This window comes from Schistocerca gregaria, chromosome 7 (assembly GCF_023897955.1).
Source record: "Schistocerca gregaria isolate iqSchGreg1 chromosome 7, iqSchGreg1.2, whole genome shotgun sequence".
NCBI classification, from domain to species: Eukaryota; Metazoa; Arthropoda; class Insecta; order Orthoptera; family Acrididae; genus Schistocerca; species Schistocerca gregaria.
This window is the reverse complement of record NC_064926.1, coordinates 198,599,731-198,613,283: the sequence shown is the minus strand read 5'-3', so window position 1 is coordinate 198,613,283 and position 13,553 is coordinate 198,599,731. Positions and strand designations below refer to the sequence as shown.

The 13,553-nt window shown below is 41.6% G+C and overlaps 1 protein-coding gene across 1 annotated transcript in view; it reads right to left on the bottom strand.

The window, feature by feature from the left end:
- The window catches only part of LOC126281937 (Bardet-Biedl syndrome 7 protein homolog), a 118,547-nt gene that overhangs the window by 76,256 nt on the left and 28,738 nt on the right, over positions 1-13,553 (bottom strand). Inside the window, exon 7 of the mRNA XM_049981283.1 lies at positions 513-597. Within this exon, the coding sequence (XP_049837240.1) occupies positions 513-597 (85 nt within the window). The remainder of the gene's footprint in view (positions 1-512; positions 598-13,553) is intronic.

The window sequence follows — 13,553 nt, the reverse complement described above, 5'->3', positions numbered from 1 at the left end:
CGACAATGTGTGCTGAATGGTGTGCTCCTAAACATTTGTGCATGGACCAGCATTGTAGTCTGTCGTCAGATCTGCCATAAATTGACACTTCTCCTGCTTAACAGATCACATAAACCTTCTCTCTCTATGTTCTGAGATGAGGCAAGGACATTCCACAACTTGTTGTCTGTGTATGGTTTCCATGTCCTTCAACCACTTTCCATAGATGCTCGTGACAGGAGCATGTGAACCATTGACCAGCTTCACCTTTCTGAGTTACTCTGATTCCCAGGCACAGGGACACACCAGCCTGCCCATCATCAAAGTCGCTTATGACAATGGATTTCTCCATTTTGGGCCCATATCATTGCTAGAATGATTCCCCATTCACCTGCTATTCGATTATGTACTTTCCTTGCCAGGTCAAATGCTCACAGTGCCAGCAAGCGGCATTCAGTCTAGTGGTGGGCAGTGGTCATGTTTCGGCTCATCAGTGTATTTAGGTGAATTTAATATAGCAGTGTGATACATACCAGTATATGTCGTGACCACAATTTCATCATAACCAGCACTGCCAAGGACACCACACTGCACAGAAGTAATGCTCTCATTGCAAGTCTGTGAAAAGAGAATCCTTGGGTTAATGGACTAAAAATATAACTAAAAAAAGTAATACCTTAATATAACTTACAGAAAATTTAAAATTAGCTACAAGCCATTGAACAGCTGTTCTGATTTACTAATTTTTATTTCCAGTTGTTCTGACTGGTTTCAAACTGAAACAGTGGTGCTGTATCAGATGGCTGTATTATAAGTAAAAATCTAGATGGGCAACACCAGCTGTTAGATGTAGAATTCACATATCAAAACAGAGGACGTGCAAGAGAAACTACTTTACAAGAGTCAGGCAAAAGATTAAGTTGGGGGGAAATAACATTCTGCATGCTTAACTTGATAAAGTACTGCTGCAGCCAAAATCAACAAAGCAGGCATAGTGACTGGGGCCAGGAATGAATACCTCAGGGTAACTGCTGGAGATGGAGGAAACAAGGCCATAAAGAGTTAACATGACCAGAGTAGCATTAGGAAAGTAGTGTTTGTAAGTGCAAAATACTTTCATTTTTGTTTCTGTTTAGTGAAAGTAGCATTTCTGAGTTGTTAACTTGTGGTGTGCGTACTGTAAGACCTTCGGTACACACACCATCAGATTATTTGACTTGTCGCTCTAACGAAGTAGGCGAGTGTCAGCAATATGTCTCGTGGTCTTATCGTGGCGTGTTTATCTTCTGCTGTTAGGTCCGACGATAGAAATGCCACTTGCACTCTTAGAGTAGGAGATTGACAGTGACCAACTTTAAACAGAACTTGATTAATTTTCACACACATTTATTAAAACAATAAAAAACATATATATTACGTAACTTGATTCTGGATGCTGTTTACAATTGACAATCTGAAGTTCCTTTGGTCTTGGTGTGTTAATCTTATTCTCACATATCTCTGATACTTGACAAAGTGTCTATACATTTCTCTTCATGGCTATGTACAGGGATATGATAATCTTATTAGGTGCAGACTGAAACTTAACCATAGACTGGTAAAGACAAATGCAGACTGGTACAGACTAATGCAGACTGACTAATTGGAGGTCTGTACACTCGTTATAATACCTTGCGCGTTCATGTATCACTGCGCGAGTGTGATCTGCGAGGATATAAGGTTCTACGTTAGCAGATGGTTGAGCACTGCGCCTGCGCTGTTATGCTTAGCGGGGCGCACTCTAGTGGGAAAGTTGTGTACGCGCTGACTACGCGGAACTATGTACACAATATAACTGAAAGATGGAAAAACCTCCCGATAATGAATTCAGTAGTTCCCAAACTTAGACCTTGACCTAAAATCCATAAAATGAGTGTTCATTATGGTCAGTTTAAGCAACATAAACTATCTTAAATGCAATCTTCGGAAGAAGCTGAGTCAATAGCTATGCCAAAAGTTCATAGTGATAAAAATTTATTGTAAGAAACATCAAAGAACTACTTAACAGTATCAAAATCCTCTGCTTCATCCCTCACTACAAGTTTCTCTTAATGACAAACATAAAAATATCCCTTGATTATGGTGTATGAACTAAATAACAAGTCCTCACTTAACACAATACACAATGTTAACCTTAATGCTCATGGAAAGTGATCTAACTCGGCAATGCCAATGTCTCTAATAATGGAAACAAAATAAATGTTGTTGACATAATAGCAAAGAAAATATAAATTAAATAACTAGTAGCATAATCCTACCACTTGACTCATTCCATTTAAGTCAGGCAAAGAACTCAAAATATCATCTGTCCTTCCTGTTATAAGTAATACATAATACAATACGTCAAATCTCTTTCAGAAATCAAATGATAACATTGTCTCCATCGTTAAAATACAGTACAAAATTCAATTAAACACAACCAACAACCCTCAGACATTAAAATCACAAATACACAAATATACAAACACAACTGCAACAAGTACTCCTCTCATTACATAGGGCAACTTTTGAAATTAGATTCGTATTACTCCTACATGCCATGAGGCTCAACAAGCTTAAGAAATTCACCTTTTGCAATTAGTCTACCCATTATAGATTACTGAGAAAAACTGCTTTAGCCACAGACTGAAACTGTACCCACTGCTGCTAAAGGATATGGACTTGCAAGAGGAAAGTGATATTCTTATTTGTAAACCTCTTTTACTGTAATACTACAGACTGAGCAAATGAATTTTCCAGATAATATATTCCTTAGCAATTTGTGTAAAATTCTACACACACTAGGCAAGGAAGGATGCATACCAACTGCCTCATATTCATCCCCCCCCAATGGAAAATATTTTTGTAGAGGGTGCTTCAGATCTACGGTTGAACAAACTGAAGAATAAGAATATGAGCTACCATTCTGACTACCCAGCTACATTAAAAAGAACATGAACAGTTCCACAAGAGAGTTATACCAGCCCTTGTACAGCCTTTTAAACATGGGGTGACACAGAGTACACAGACAAAATTTAGAGTTGATTATTTGTTTTTTACTAAATGTGTTAATAAAAACCAAAGAGTAGTGTGTGATAGCCTCCTTTCAGATCACTACATTAAAGGATAAATTACACGAAAATAGGGATAAAATACTGGAAGGATTCATGTATTTATTACAAATACAGACGTAACCAGTGAAGGTTTACCTCCCATCAATAGCAAACATTGTAAACATTTACATCAGCATTCGATTAATCAGTGACCTCATCAGTCTACAACATTGAAGTCGATAAGTCCAGATTTTAATTTAAAAACAGTGGCAGTATGCAGTCCTAGTCTAGGAATCATTTCATGGGTGGTGAACACGAATTTGAGAAGGGTGTAAACCTCAAATAAGTACAATTCTACAGATGGGTTTGCGAAATATTGTTCAGGTGGAGAGACATTTATATGAGATTTATTGCAAAAGGCTCTCCACTTCTATCATTCTTAATATAAATTCTGACTTTCTTGTTATGAATCTGAATTTGTTGCACACAGTTACATTTGTAAATCTATGCCTCCAATCACAGAAAACATGTAGTGATTTGTGCACACAGTCTCGATATATTTCTTCATGACTTAGTCTTGTTGTTGGTAATTTTGATGAGGTTCTCCAAATGCTATTAGCATGTTAAATGCTTCTTTGGACTATACACTGCTAAACAAGTAATACAAACACATCACACACAGTGACAAAACCTTGTGTTGTGTACAACTTCGTACACAATCGTAAGGAGAGGTGGGAAACTGAATGGTGCAGCAACTGTCATTGTAGGAAAGCTGGAAAGGAGCAGAAATGATTAGTGAACAAGGTAACACACCAAACAGAAGATTTACTTAACCTGTATTTCTCCAAACATATGAAGAATAGTTACAAATAATATAGCAAGAAAGAGAGTACAGCTATCACAACATCCAGAAGGATGAAACACAAATGAAGGTGTCGCAGCGAGGTGGCTCCGAGTGTGTATGGCCTGACCAGCTGCAGCAAGTCATCCTACATTGTGGCAGCAGAGGGCGCTCCAAGTACAGAGCTGCTGAAGGTGCGTCTCAGCAGACGTGTATCATTGGGTCTGACAGATCTTGTGTGATTGTATCAGCATCAATCAGATCCAACATTGTCACAAATTAAAACAGTGATCCAGGAAGTGTAGAATGAATTTCTTTGATTTCCGACACTGATTATAAAACGTTTGTCCTTAAATTACCAAATTCAGTCAGCAACGACCATTTTCAGATCTGTTTTATAACTTGGCCTAAAACAATAAAGTCATAGTGGCATTGTCACAAAATATACACAACATCAGCATAGCATCATCACACATATTTAAAATGAGATGTAAACTATGCCAAGTTCTGGCAAAGTCATACTCAACAACAATGCATGCTAATTTTGTGTGATGCCACTATGGCTTTATTATTTTAGGACAAGTTATAAAACAGATCTAGACCTGAAGATGGTCACTGCCAACTGAAAATGATAATAAAGACCAAAAGTTTTGTGATCAGTGGCAGAAACGAAAGAAATTCACTCTCAAAATATATCTCATTAGACAAGATTAATCGGCCTTGCTGTGGCGGATACCCCAGTTCCCGTCATATTACTACAGTTAAGCACTACTGGGTGTGTCTAGCACTTGGATAGGTGTCCGTCCAGGTCTGCTGTGTGCTGTTGGCAAGCAGGTTGCACTCAACCTTTATGAGGCCAATTGAAGAGCTGCTCTACTGAGACATAGCAGCTGTAGATCACAAAAACTGACAACAGCCATAAAAGTGGTGTCTTGAACCCATGGCCCTCCATAACGGCATTCAATAACAACTTTGGTGTGAGGATGACATGGCAGTTGGTCAGTACTGCTTTGCCTTCAGAGGCCTGTTAAAATGGAGTTCAGTTCTTGGACAAGATTAACAGCTCTAGAACAGACAAAATGAGAGTTATGCCATCTAGATCAACAGTTCAACTGAGCTGGCAAGGTTTGTGACATGTGATGACAGGAAGAGACTTTTAATGGTAACATCATATCAATGCAAACTGTGTGTGTGTGTGTGTGTGTGTGTGTGTGTGTGTTCCACATCTTCCCCTAAACCATTGGAGCAATTTCAACCAAACTTGGCACACATATCCCTTTCTGTCTAGCAACAACTGTTGTTTGGGGTAAGAACCACCAACCTACCTACCACTGTTCAGGAGATATGACATCATAAACAATGAGACGTGTAAAACACTGCAGCCATATACATGATGTTTAGACACACATCAAAAAAAGTTTTGCATCACCCTGGCTCCCAGAACTCCTGAAGATAAATGTTGACTGTGGATGCTGTATCACAGAGACAGTCCCTTTGACTGTTCAGAGATGTCACTAAACCTGCCCAAAGATATAAACAACCAAGCATAAGCAGCACCTATTAGACAGAGGGGGTCCAACAGCCGATCAGTTCCAGTCATTCCACCAGGAAGGAGGTACACGTCTCGTGTTGTCTATAGTTCAACCATGCCTAGATGATCAATACTGCAGTTTGATCACATCGCAATAGTTACTTTGCGACAGGAACAGGTGTGTTTATGGCAATAAGAAGTGCAATAGTATCGAAGGAAATTGACGGAGATCCGAAATGTGAAATGATTTGGGTGAAGGTCACGGTTAAAGCAGGCTCAGACATGGTAATTGGATGTCTCTATAGGCCCCCTGCCTCAGCAGCTGTTGTGGCTGAGCACCTGAAAGATAATTTGGAAAATACTTTGAGTAGATTTCCCCACCATGTTATAGTTCTGGGTGGAGATTTTAATTTGCCGGATATAGACTGGGAGACTCAAACGTTCATAACGGGTGGCAGGGACAAAGAATCCAGTGAAATTTTTTTAAGTGCTTTATCTGAAAACTACCTTGAGCAGTTAAGCAAAGAACCGACTCGTGGCAATAACATATTAGACCTTCTGGTGACAAACAGACCCGAACTATTTGAACAGTTAACACAGAACAGAGAATCAGCGATCATAAAGCGGTTACAGCATCGATGATTTCAGCCTTAAATAGAAATATTAAAAAAGGTAGGAAGATTTTTCTGTTTAGCGAAAGTGACAAAAAGCAGATTACAGAGTACCTGACGGCTCAACAGAAAAGTTTTGTCTCAAGTACAGATAGTGTTGAGGATCAGTGGACAAAGTTCAAAACCATCATACAATATGTGTTAGATGAGTATGTGTCAAGCAAGATCATAAGAGATGGAAAAGAGCCACCGTGGTACAACAACCGAGTTAGAAAACTGCTGCGGAAGCAAAAGGAACTTCACAGCAAACATAAACATAGCCAAAGCCTTGCAGACAAACAAAAATTATGTGAAGCGAAATGTAGTGTGAGGAGGGCTGTGCGAGAGGCGTTCAATAAATTCGAGAGTAAAGTTCTATGTACTGACTTGGCAGAAAATCCTAAGAAATTTTGGTCTTATGTCAAAGCAGTAGGTGGATCAAAACAAAATGTCCAGACACTCTGTGACCAAAATGGTACTGAAACAGAGGATGACAGACTGAAGGTCGAAATACTAAATGTCTTTTTCCAAAGTTGTTTCACAGAGGAGTTCCTTCTCTAGATTGTCGCACAGATGACAAAATAGTAGATATCGAAATAGACGACAAGAGGGATAGAGAAACAATTAAAATCGCTCAAAAGAGGAAAGGCCACTGGACCTGATGGGATACCAGTTCGATTTTACACAGAGTACGTGAAGGAACTCGCTCCTCCTTCTTGCAGCGATGTATTGTAGGTCTCTAGAATAGCGTAGCATTCCAAAGAATTGCAAAAGGGCACAGGTCATCCCTGTTTTTGAGAAGGGACGTCGAACAGATGTGCAGAACTATAGACCTATATCTCTAACATCGATCAGTTGTAGAATTTTGGAACACGTATTATGTTAGAGTATAATGACTTTTCTGGAGACTAGAAATCTACTCTGTAGGAATCAGCATGGGTTTCGAAAAAGACGGTCGTGTGAAACCCAGCTCGCGCTATTCGTCCACGAGACTCAGAGGGCCATAGACACGGGTTCACAGGTAGATGCCGTGTTTCTTGACTTCCGCATGGCGTTCGATACAGTTCCCCACAGTCGTTTAATGAACGAAGTAAGATCATATGGAATATCAGACCAATTGTGTGATTGGATTGAAGAGTTCCTAGCTAACAGAACGCAGCATGTCAATACTTTATTATGACAAATGTGTAAAATACCTGGCGAGTCCAGCAAGGTGGAGATTCCCTGCTGTTTTTGAGTGGCATTATGTGGGCCCAACGTATGCCACTGGTGGTAATGGAAGGCGCCGTAACAGCTATACGTTATGTGAATGCCATCCTCCGATCGATAGTGAAACCATATTGGCAGCATTTTGATGAGGCATTTGTCTTCATGGATGACAATTCGCACCCCCATCATGCACATCTTGTGGATGACTTCCTTCAGGATAACGATATTGCTCGACTAGAGTGGCCAGCATGTTCTCCAAAAGTGAACCCTATTGAACATGCCTGGGATAGATTGAAAAGGGCTGTTTATGGATAACAAGACACACTAACCACTCTGAGGGATCTACACTGAATTGTTGTTGAGGAGTTGGACAATCTGGACCAACAGTGTCTTGGTGAACTTGTGGATAGTATGCCACGATGAATACAGGCATGCATCAATGCTACTTGGTATTAGAGGTACCAATGTGTACAGCAATCTGGACCGCCACCTCTGAAGGTGTCACTGTATGGTGGTACATCATGCAATGTGTGGTTTTCATGAGCAATAAAAAGGGCGGAAATGATTTTTATGTTGATCTCTATTTTTAAAGCAAATATTCAGTTTTCATGGCTCTACTGCGTGGCATCAAGTTCCTAATTGAAGTTCTGAAATTGAGCACATTTCATCCCTTTTCCAGTAACTTCCATTCAATTTGCCGTTGTTGGCTCACATAAAATGAATTTTTATCTACGGAAGACTGAATGCAGTACCTTTTAGAAAAATGAACTGAAGTTCCTCATACAATAAAAAAATTACTTAGTAGTAGTAGCTACTCTGGAATACAGCATCCCAATCAGACTTCCTACATAATTCATTCACACATGAAAATGTAGTCTTATTGACGAATAAAACTCACGAATGAGAACTGTAACGTACGTTATCGTAAATGAAAGCACAAATATTGTGCAGATTTATTATTTTGTTTGCATGTGGAGGATCATGCTGAGGGACCATGCTTCTCTTCAATTTGGGAAGGCAATCATAATAACTTCGTGAGAGGAAGTACCTACACAGACATGTATACAGAAGTTCTTAGTATACCAACCACCTCCTGCACTGGTTCTCAACTATCCCCACACCCTTACCTCTAGGATCCCTACCTGTCACTGTTGATGCAACCTCCTTATACACCAACATCCCTCATGTCCATGGCTTTGCCACGACTGAACACCATCTCTACCATTGCCCTGCAGATTCCGAAACCACTTCATTCCTCATATGCCAACCAACTATGTCCTAACCCATAACTGCTTCACCTTTGAAGGGAAGGTAAACAAACAAATCTGTGGCATAGACATGGGCACCCACATGGCACCCTCCTTTACCAATCTCTTAATGTACAACCTATGGGAAACATTCTTAGCTTCCCAAAACCCCAAACTGCTGGTTTGGTTCCAGTTTTATAATATGGACTCAAAGCCAGGACATCTTATCTTCATTCCTCCGCAACCTCAGCACCTTCTCTCCCATCCAATTCACCTGGCCCTCCTCCACCCGTTGTGCCAGCTTCCTCGATGTCAATTGCCTCCCCTCAGATGGCTCCCATCTTGCTACACATCAGACCCACCAATCACCAATGGAACCTGCACTTTGACAGTTGCCACCTCTTCCACACCAAAATATGCCTCCCATACAGTCTGGCCACCCATGGTAGATGCATCTGTAGTGATGAGAACTCCTTCTCCCTGTATGATGAAGGCCCCACAAAAGCCTTTGCAGACATGCAATATCCTCCAGACCTAGTCCACAAATAGATCTCCAGCGCCATATCCTCACACACACACCTGTTCCTCACATCCATCCCATGAACCAACCACACTTATACAGCCCCCTTGCCACCCAGTACCACCTGGGACTGGAACGACTGAACCACATCCTTTGTCAGGACTTTGATTCTTTACCATGATGCCCTGAAATGAGGCACATTCTACGCAACATACTTCCAACTCCTCTCACAATGGTGTTCCACTGCCTACTCAACCTCCACAACATTCTAGTCCTTCCCTCTACCACTCCCAATCCCCAGCCACATGGATCATACCTCTTGGAAGATTCAGACGCAAGACCTGCCCAATTCACTCACCCAGCACCACCTACTCCTGTCCCGTCACATGCCTAACCTACCCCATCAGAGGCCAGGTCACCTGTGAAAGCAGACATGTTATACAACAGCTCTGCTGCAACCACTGCACAGCATTTTACACTGTGACAACCAACCAGCTGTCGACTAGAATGAACGACCACTGCCAAACTGTTGCCAAAAACAATGTAGATCACCCAGTGGCACAACATGCAACAGAGCACAATATGTGAGATTGCAATGGATCCTTCACAACCTGTGCTATCTGGGTCCTCCCCACCACCATAACCAGCTTTTCTGAGCTATCCTTACATCTCATGCTTCGCTCCCTTACCCTCCCTGGCCTAAAACTAAGGTAAATCACTGTCCCTCCAAACCCCTACCCAATAGTGTGTTTGTGTGTGTTTGTGTGTGAGTGAGTGTTTGTACACCATCACCTGCCCCAGGACCTACCCCCAGTTTGTGTCAGTTAGTTGTGTGCCGCTATTTCACACACTAGTCTATGAAACCACGTGCCCAGCCATCTGCCATCTGAACCCTCTACCTGCACTCTTAGCTAACCCACAGATGACTTTTCCCTCCAATACCATCCCTGCCTCCTACCTCTCTCCATCCCTCACCCCACCCCACCCAACACTCCCACCTCACCCCAGTACACTCACTGTGGGCCAGGAAAGAGCTGGCAGTCGACTGAGCACAATGTAGGGAGACACGCATGTTCATGTGAGTGTGTTTTTCCTACAAGCTTGAAAAAGGAAGTTCATTCCCAAGCTAGCAAAGCTCTGTACCTTTTCTTTTGAAACTGTAGACGATGCAGCACTTCTGCCTTTTGTGAATTGTCTCCTTTATTCTTAAAAAATTCAAGGTCAAATATATTCTAAGAGATCCTTCACAGCAATCGCGAAGCAGGTTGGTAAAGAAGTCTACAGAGTCATTACAGAAAAACATAAAACATAATAAAGAATCTCTGTGGAATAACACATCCAGCAAAGGAAAGCACTACACTATCAGCTTTTTTACACAGACTATTATTAACCACACACATCCCACTTTAATCACTATCTTTTATCTATACTGGAATAATAATCAATCTTGTTGCCAGAATAAATGATACATGAAAATGTTGCAATAATGAATACACTTCTGAAAACATGTAATAATATTTAGATACAGATAAGTGTAAAAAATAGGAAGGATCATAAGTGCAAGTAATTATTATATCATTTTAAAGGATGCTTAACTAATGTCCAATTTAACCTTAATGAAATACAAGTATATCTTCAATTTCCTACTAATGTTCTTTGCTCTTGAATGAACTTTATTCAAGCAATACATAATGTAGCATTCTGTGAACTAAAACAGGAAAGGAAAACAAGGAGTGGTTTTCAATAGTGTCATGAGCAGTGAGTGCCACCAAAACATTATTTAACTATTGCATGCAAGTTCATAAATAATATGCTTCCACTCTAGATGCAAGCAATCTTAGTTCATTGCTTGATATTTTGGTCATCAACAGTAACGATGGTTGGATGTTGGTTGCACTCACGCCACCTGTCAGCTTTCCTCTTAATTTTAGTGTAATTACTATCACTGATGACCCACTTTACATACTTACACTGATGAGATAAAATCTTACTACCACCACCCCCTGTGAGACTGAATGCTACATAGTGGCATTGTAGGCTTGTGGTGCAGTAAGGAGAATACTTAAGCAGAGAAGATACCAATGAGGAATCATTTTAGCAATGATACAAGCTGCAATAGAGAAATGTGCTGGCATGAGCAACTTTGACAAGTAGCAGATTGTTATGGCCTGGCACCTGGGAATAAGTATCACAGAAACAGTGAAGCTGGTCAGCTGTTTGCATGCTACTCTCATGAGAATCTATGGAAAATGGATGAGAATCTATGTAAAATGGTTGAAGGACACTTGAATAATCAGCAGGTGATAAAAATGTTGGACATCCATACGATACTACAGAATGAGGAGATTGGATGCCTACCAACTCTGTAAAGTATGATAGGCAGAAATCTGTGACAGATCTGACAACAAAGTACAATGCTGGTCCAGTCACAACTGTTTTGGAGCACAGTGTTCAATGCACATTGCTGAACATGGGGCTCTCCAGCAGATTACCCTCGTGTGTTCTCCAGTTGACCCAGTGCCATTATCAACTACAATTGCAGTGGACATAGGATCATAAAGATTGCACTGTGGATGAATGTAAAAGTCACCTGGTCAGATGCATTATATTTCTCCTTGTACACAATCATCCAGGAGAACAGCTGCTCAAAACATGTATTGCATTAATGATGCAGGCTGTTGGAGCAATACTATAATAACACAGACATTCACTTGAGTTTTCATAGGACCTGTGTTAGTAATCAACAGGCACCACAACAGCTGTTGGCAACACAAACATTATTCTGCATGAACTACATCCCATCCTGCATGATGTTCTTCTCCAACAATGACGGCATCTTCCAGCGAGACAACTGTTATGTCAAATGGTTAGAATCATGCTACAGCAGTTTGAGGAGCATGATAGTGATCTGACATTGATGCTTCGACCACCAGCTCACCTTACCTGAAGCAGACGGGATGCATCTGGGATGCTATTGAGCATTATCTCCGCAACAACAAAGCTCTGGCCCATAATTTATGGGAATGGCACAACCTGTTCTTTGACACCTAGTGCCAAATGCTTCCCGAACTGAGAACTGTTTGATTCCATTGACTTCTGTACTCCCTCCAGCAAAGCCTCCCAATGCTGCACCTAGCCACCATCCAATCCCCTCTATATCACTGCATGCTCCCACAAGCAACACTAGTATCTTCCCCCACACCCATCCCGCTATTTCTTCCCCTCCCCACCCCATGCCTCTTTGGTATCCCCACCACCCACCCAAGCTAGGTTGCTGCTCACTACACACAAAACCGAGCGGGGTGGCGCAGTGGTTAGACACTGGACTCGCATTCGGGAGGACGACGGTTCAATCCCGCGTCTGGCCATCCTGATTTAGGTTATCCGTGATTTCCCTAAATCACTCCAGGCAAATGCCGGGATGGTTCCTTTCAAAGGGCACGGCCGACTTCCTTCCCCGTCCTTCCCTAATCCGATGAGACCGATGACCACACTGTCTGGTCTCCTTCCCCAAACAAACAAACCAACCAACCACTACACACAAAGCGGCAGTCAGGCCTTAGAGTCCAAAGATGACAGTGGCCAAGTGTGTACGAACTGTGCTTATGTGAATTTTCTACTTCCGATGAAGGACTTGGTCTGGAGGCTGAATACTTTTTATTTCCGTGGTGCCCATTTGTTACTCAACACCTCTTTGTGGTGAGTAGCAATCTCTTTTTCCATATTATTGTTGCACCATCCTTGACCCCCCCCCCCCCCCCCCCCCCCCGCACCATGAACCATGGATCTTGCCATTGGTGGGGAGGCTTGTGTGCCTCAACGATACAGATAGCCGTATTGTAGGTGCAGCCACAATGGAGGAGTATCTGCCGAGAGGCCAGACAAACGTGTGGTTCCTGAAGAGGGGCAGCAGCCTTTTCAGTAGTTGCAGGGGCAACAGTCTGGATGACTGACTGATCTGGCCTTGTAACACTAACCAAAATGGCCTTGCTGTTCTGTTCTCCAGGCGGGGACTACTCAGGAGGACGTCGTTATCAGGAGAAAGGAAACTGGCATTCTACGGATCGGAGCGTGGAATGTCAGATCCCTTAATTGGGCAGGTAGGTTAGAAAAATTAAAAAGAAAAATGGATAGGTTAAAGTTAGATATAGTGGGAATTAGTGAAGTTCGGTGGCAGGAGGAACAAAACTTTTGGTCAGGTGAATACAGGGTTATAAATACAAAATCAAATAGGGGTAATGCAGGAGTAGGATTAATAATGAATAAAAAAAATAGGAGTACAGGTAAGCTACGACAAACAGCATAGTGAACACATTATTGTGGCCAAGATAGACATGAAGCCCACGTCTACTACAGGAGTACAAGTTTATATGCCAACTAGCTCTGCAGATGATGAAATAGATGAAATGTATGATGAGGTAAAAGAAATTATTCAGGTAGTGAAGAGAAGCGAAAATTTAATAGTCATGGGTGACTGGAATTTGAGTAGGAAAAGGGAGAAAAGG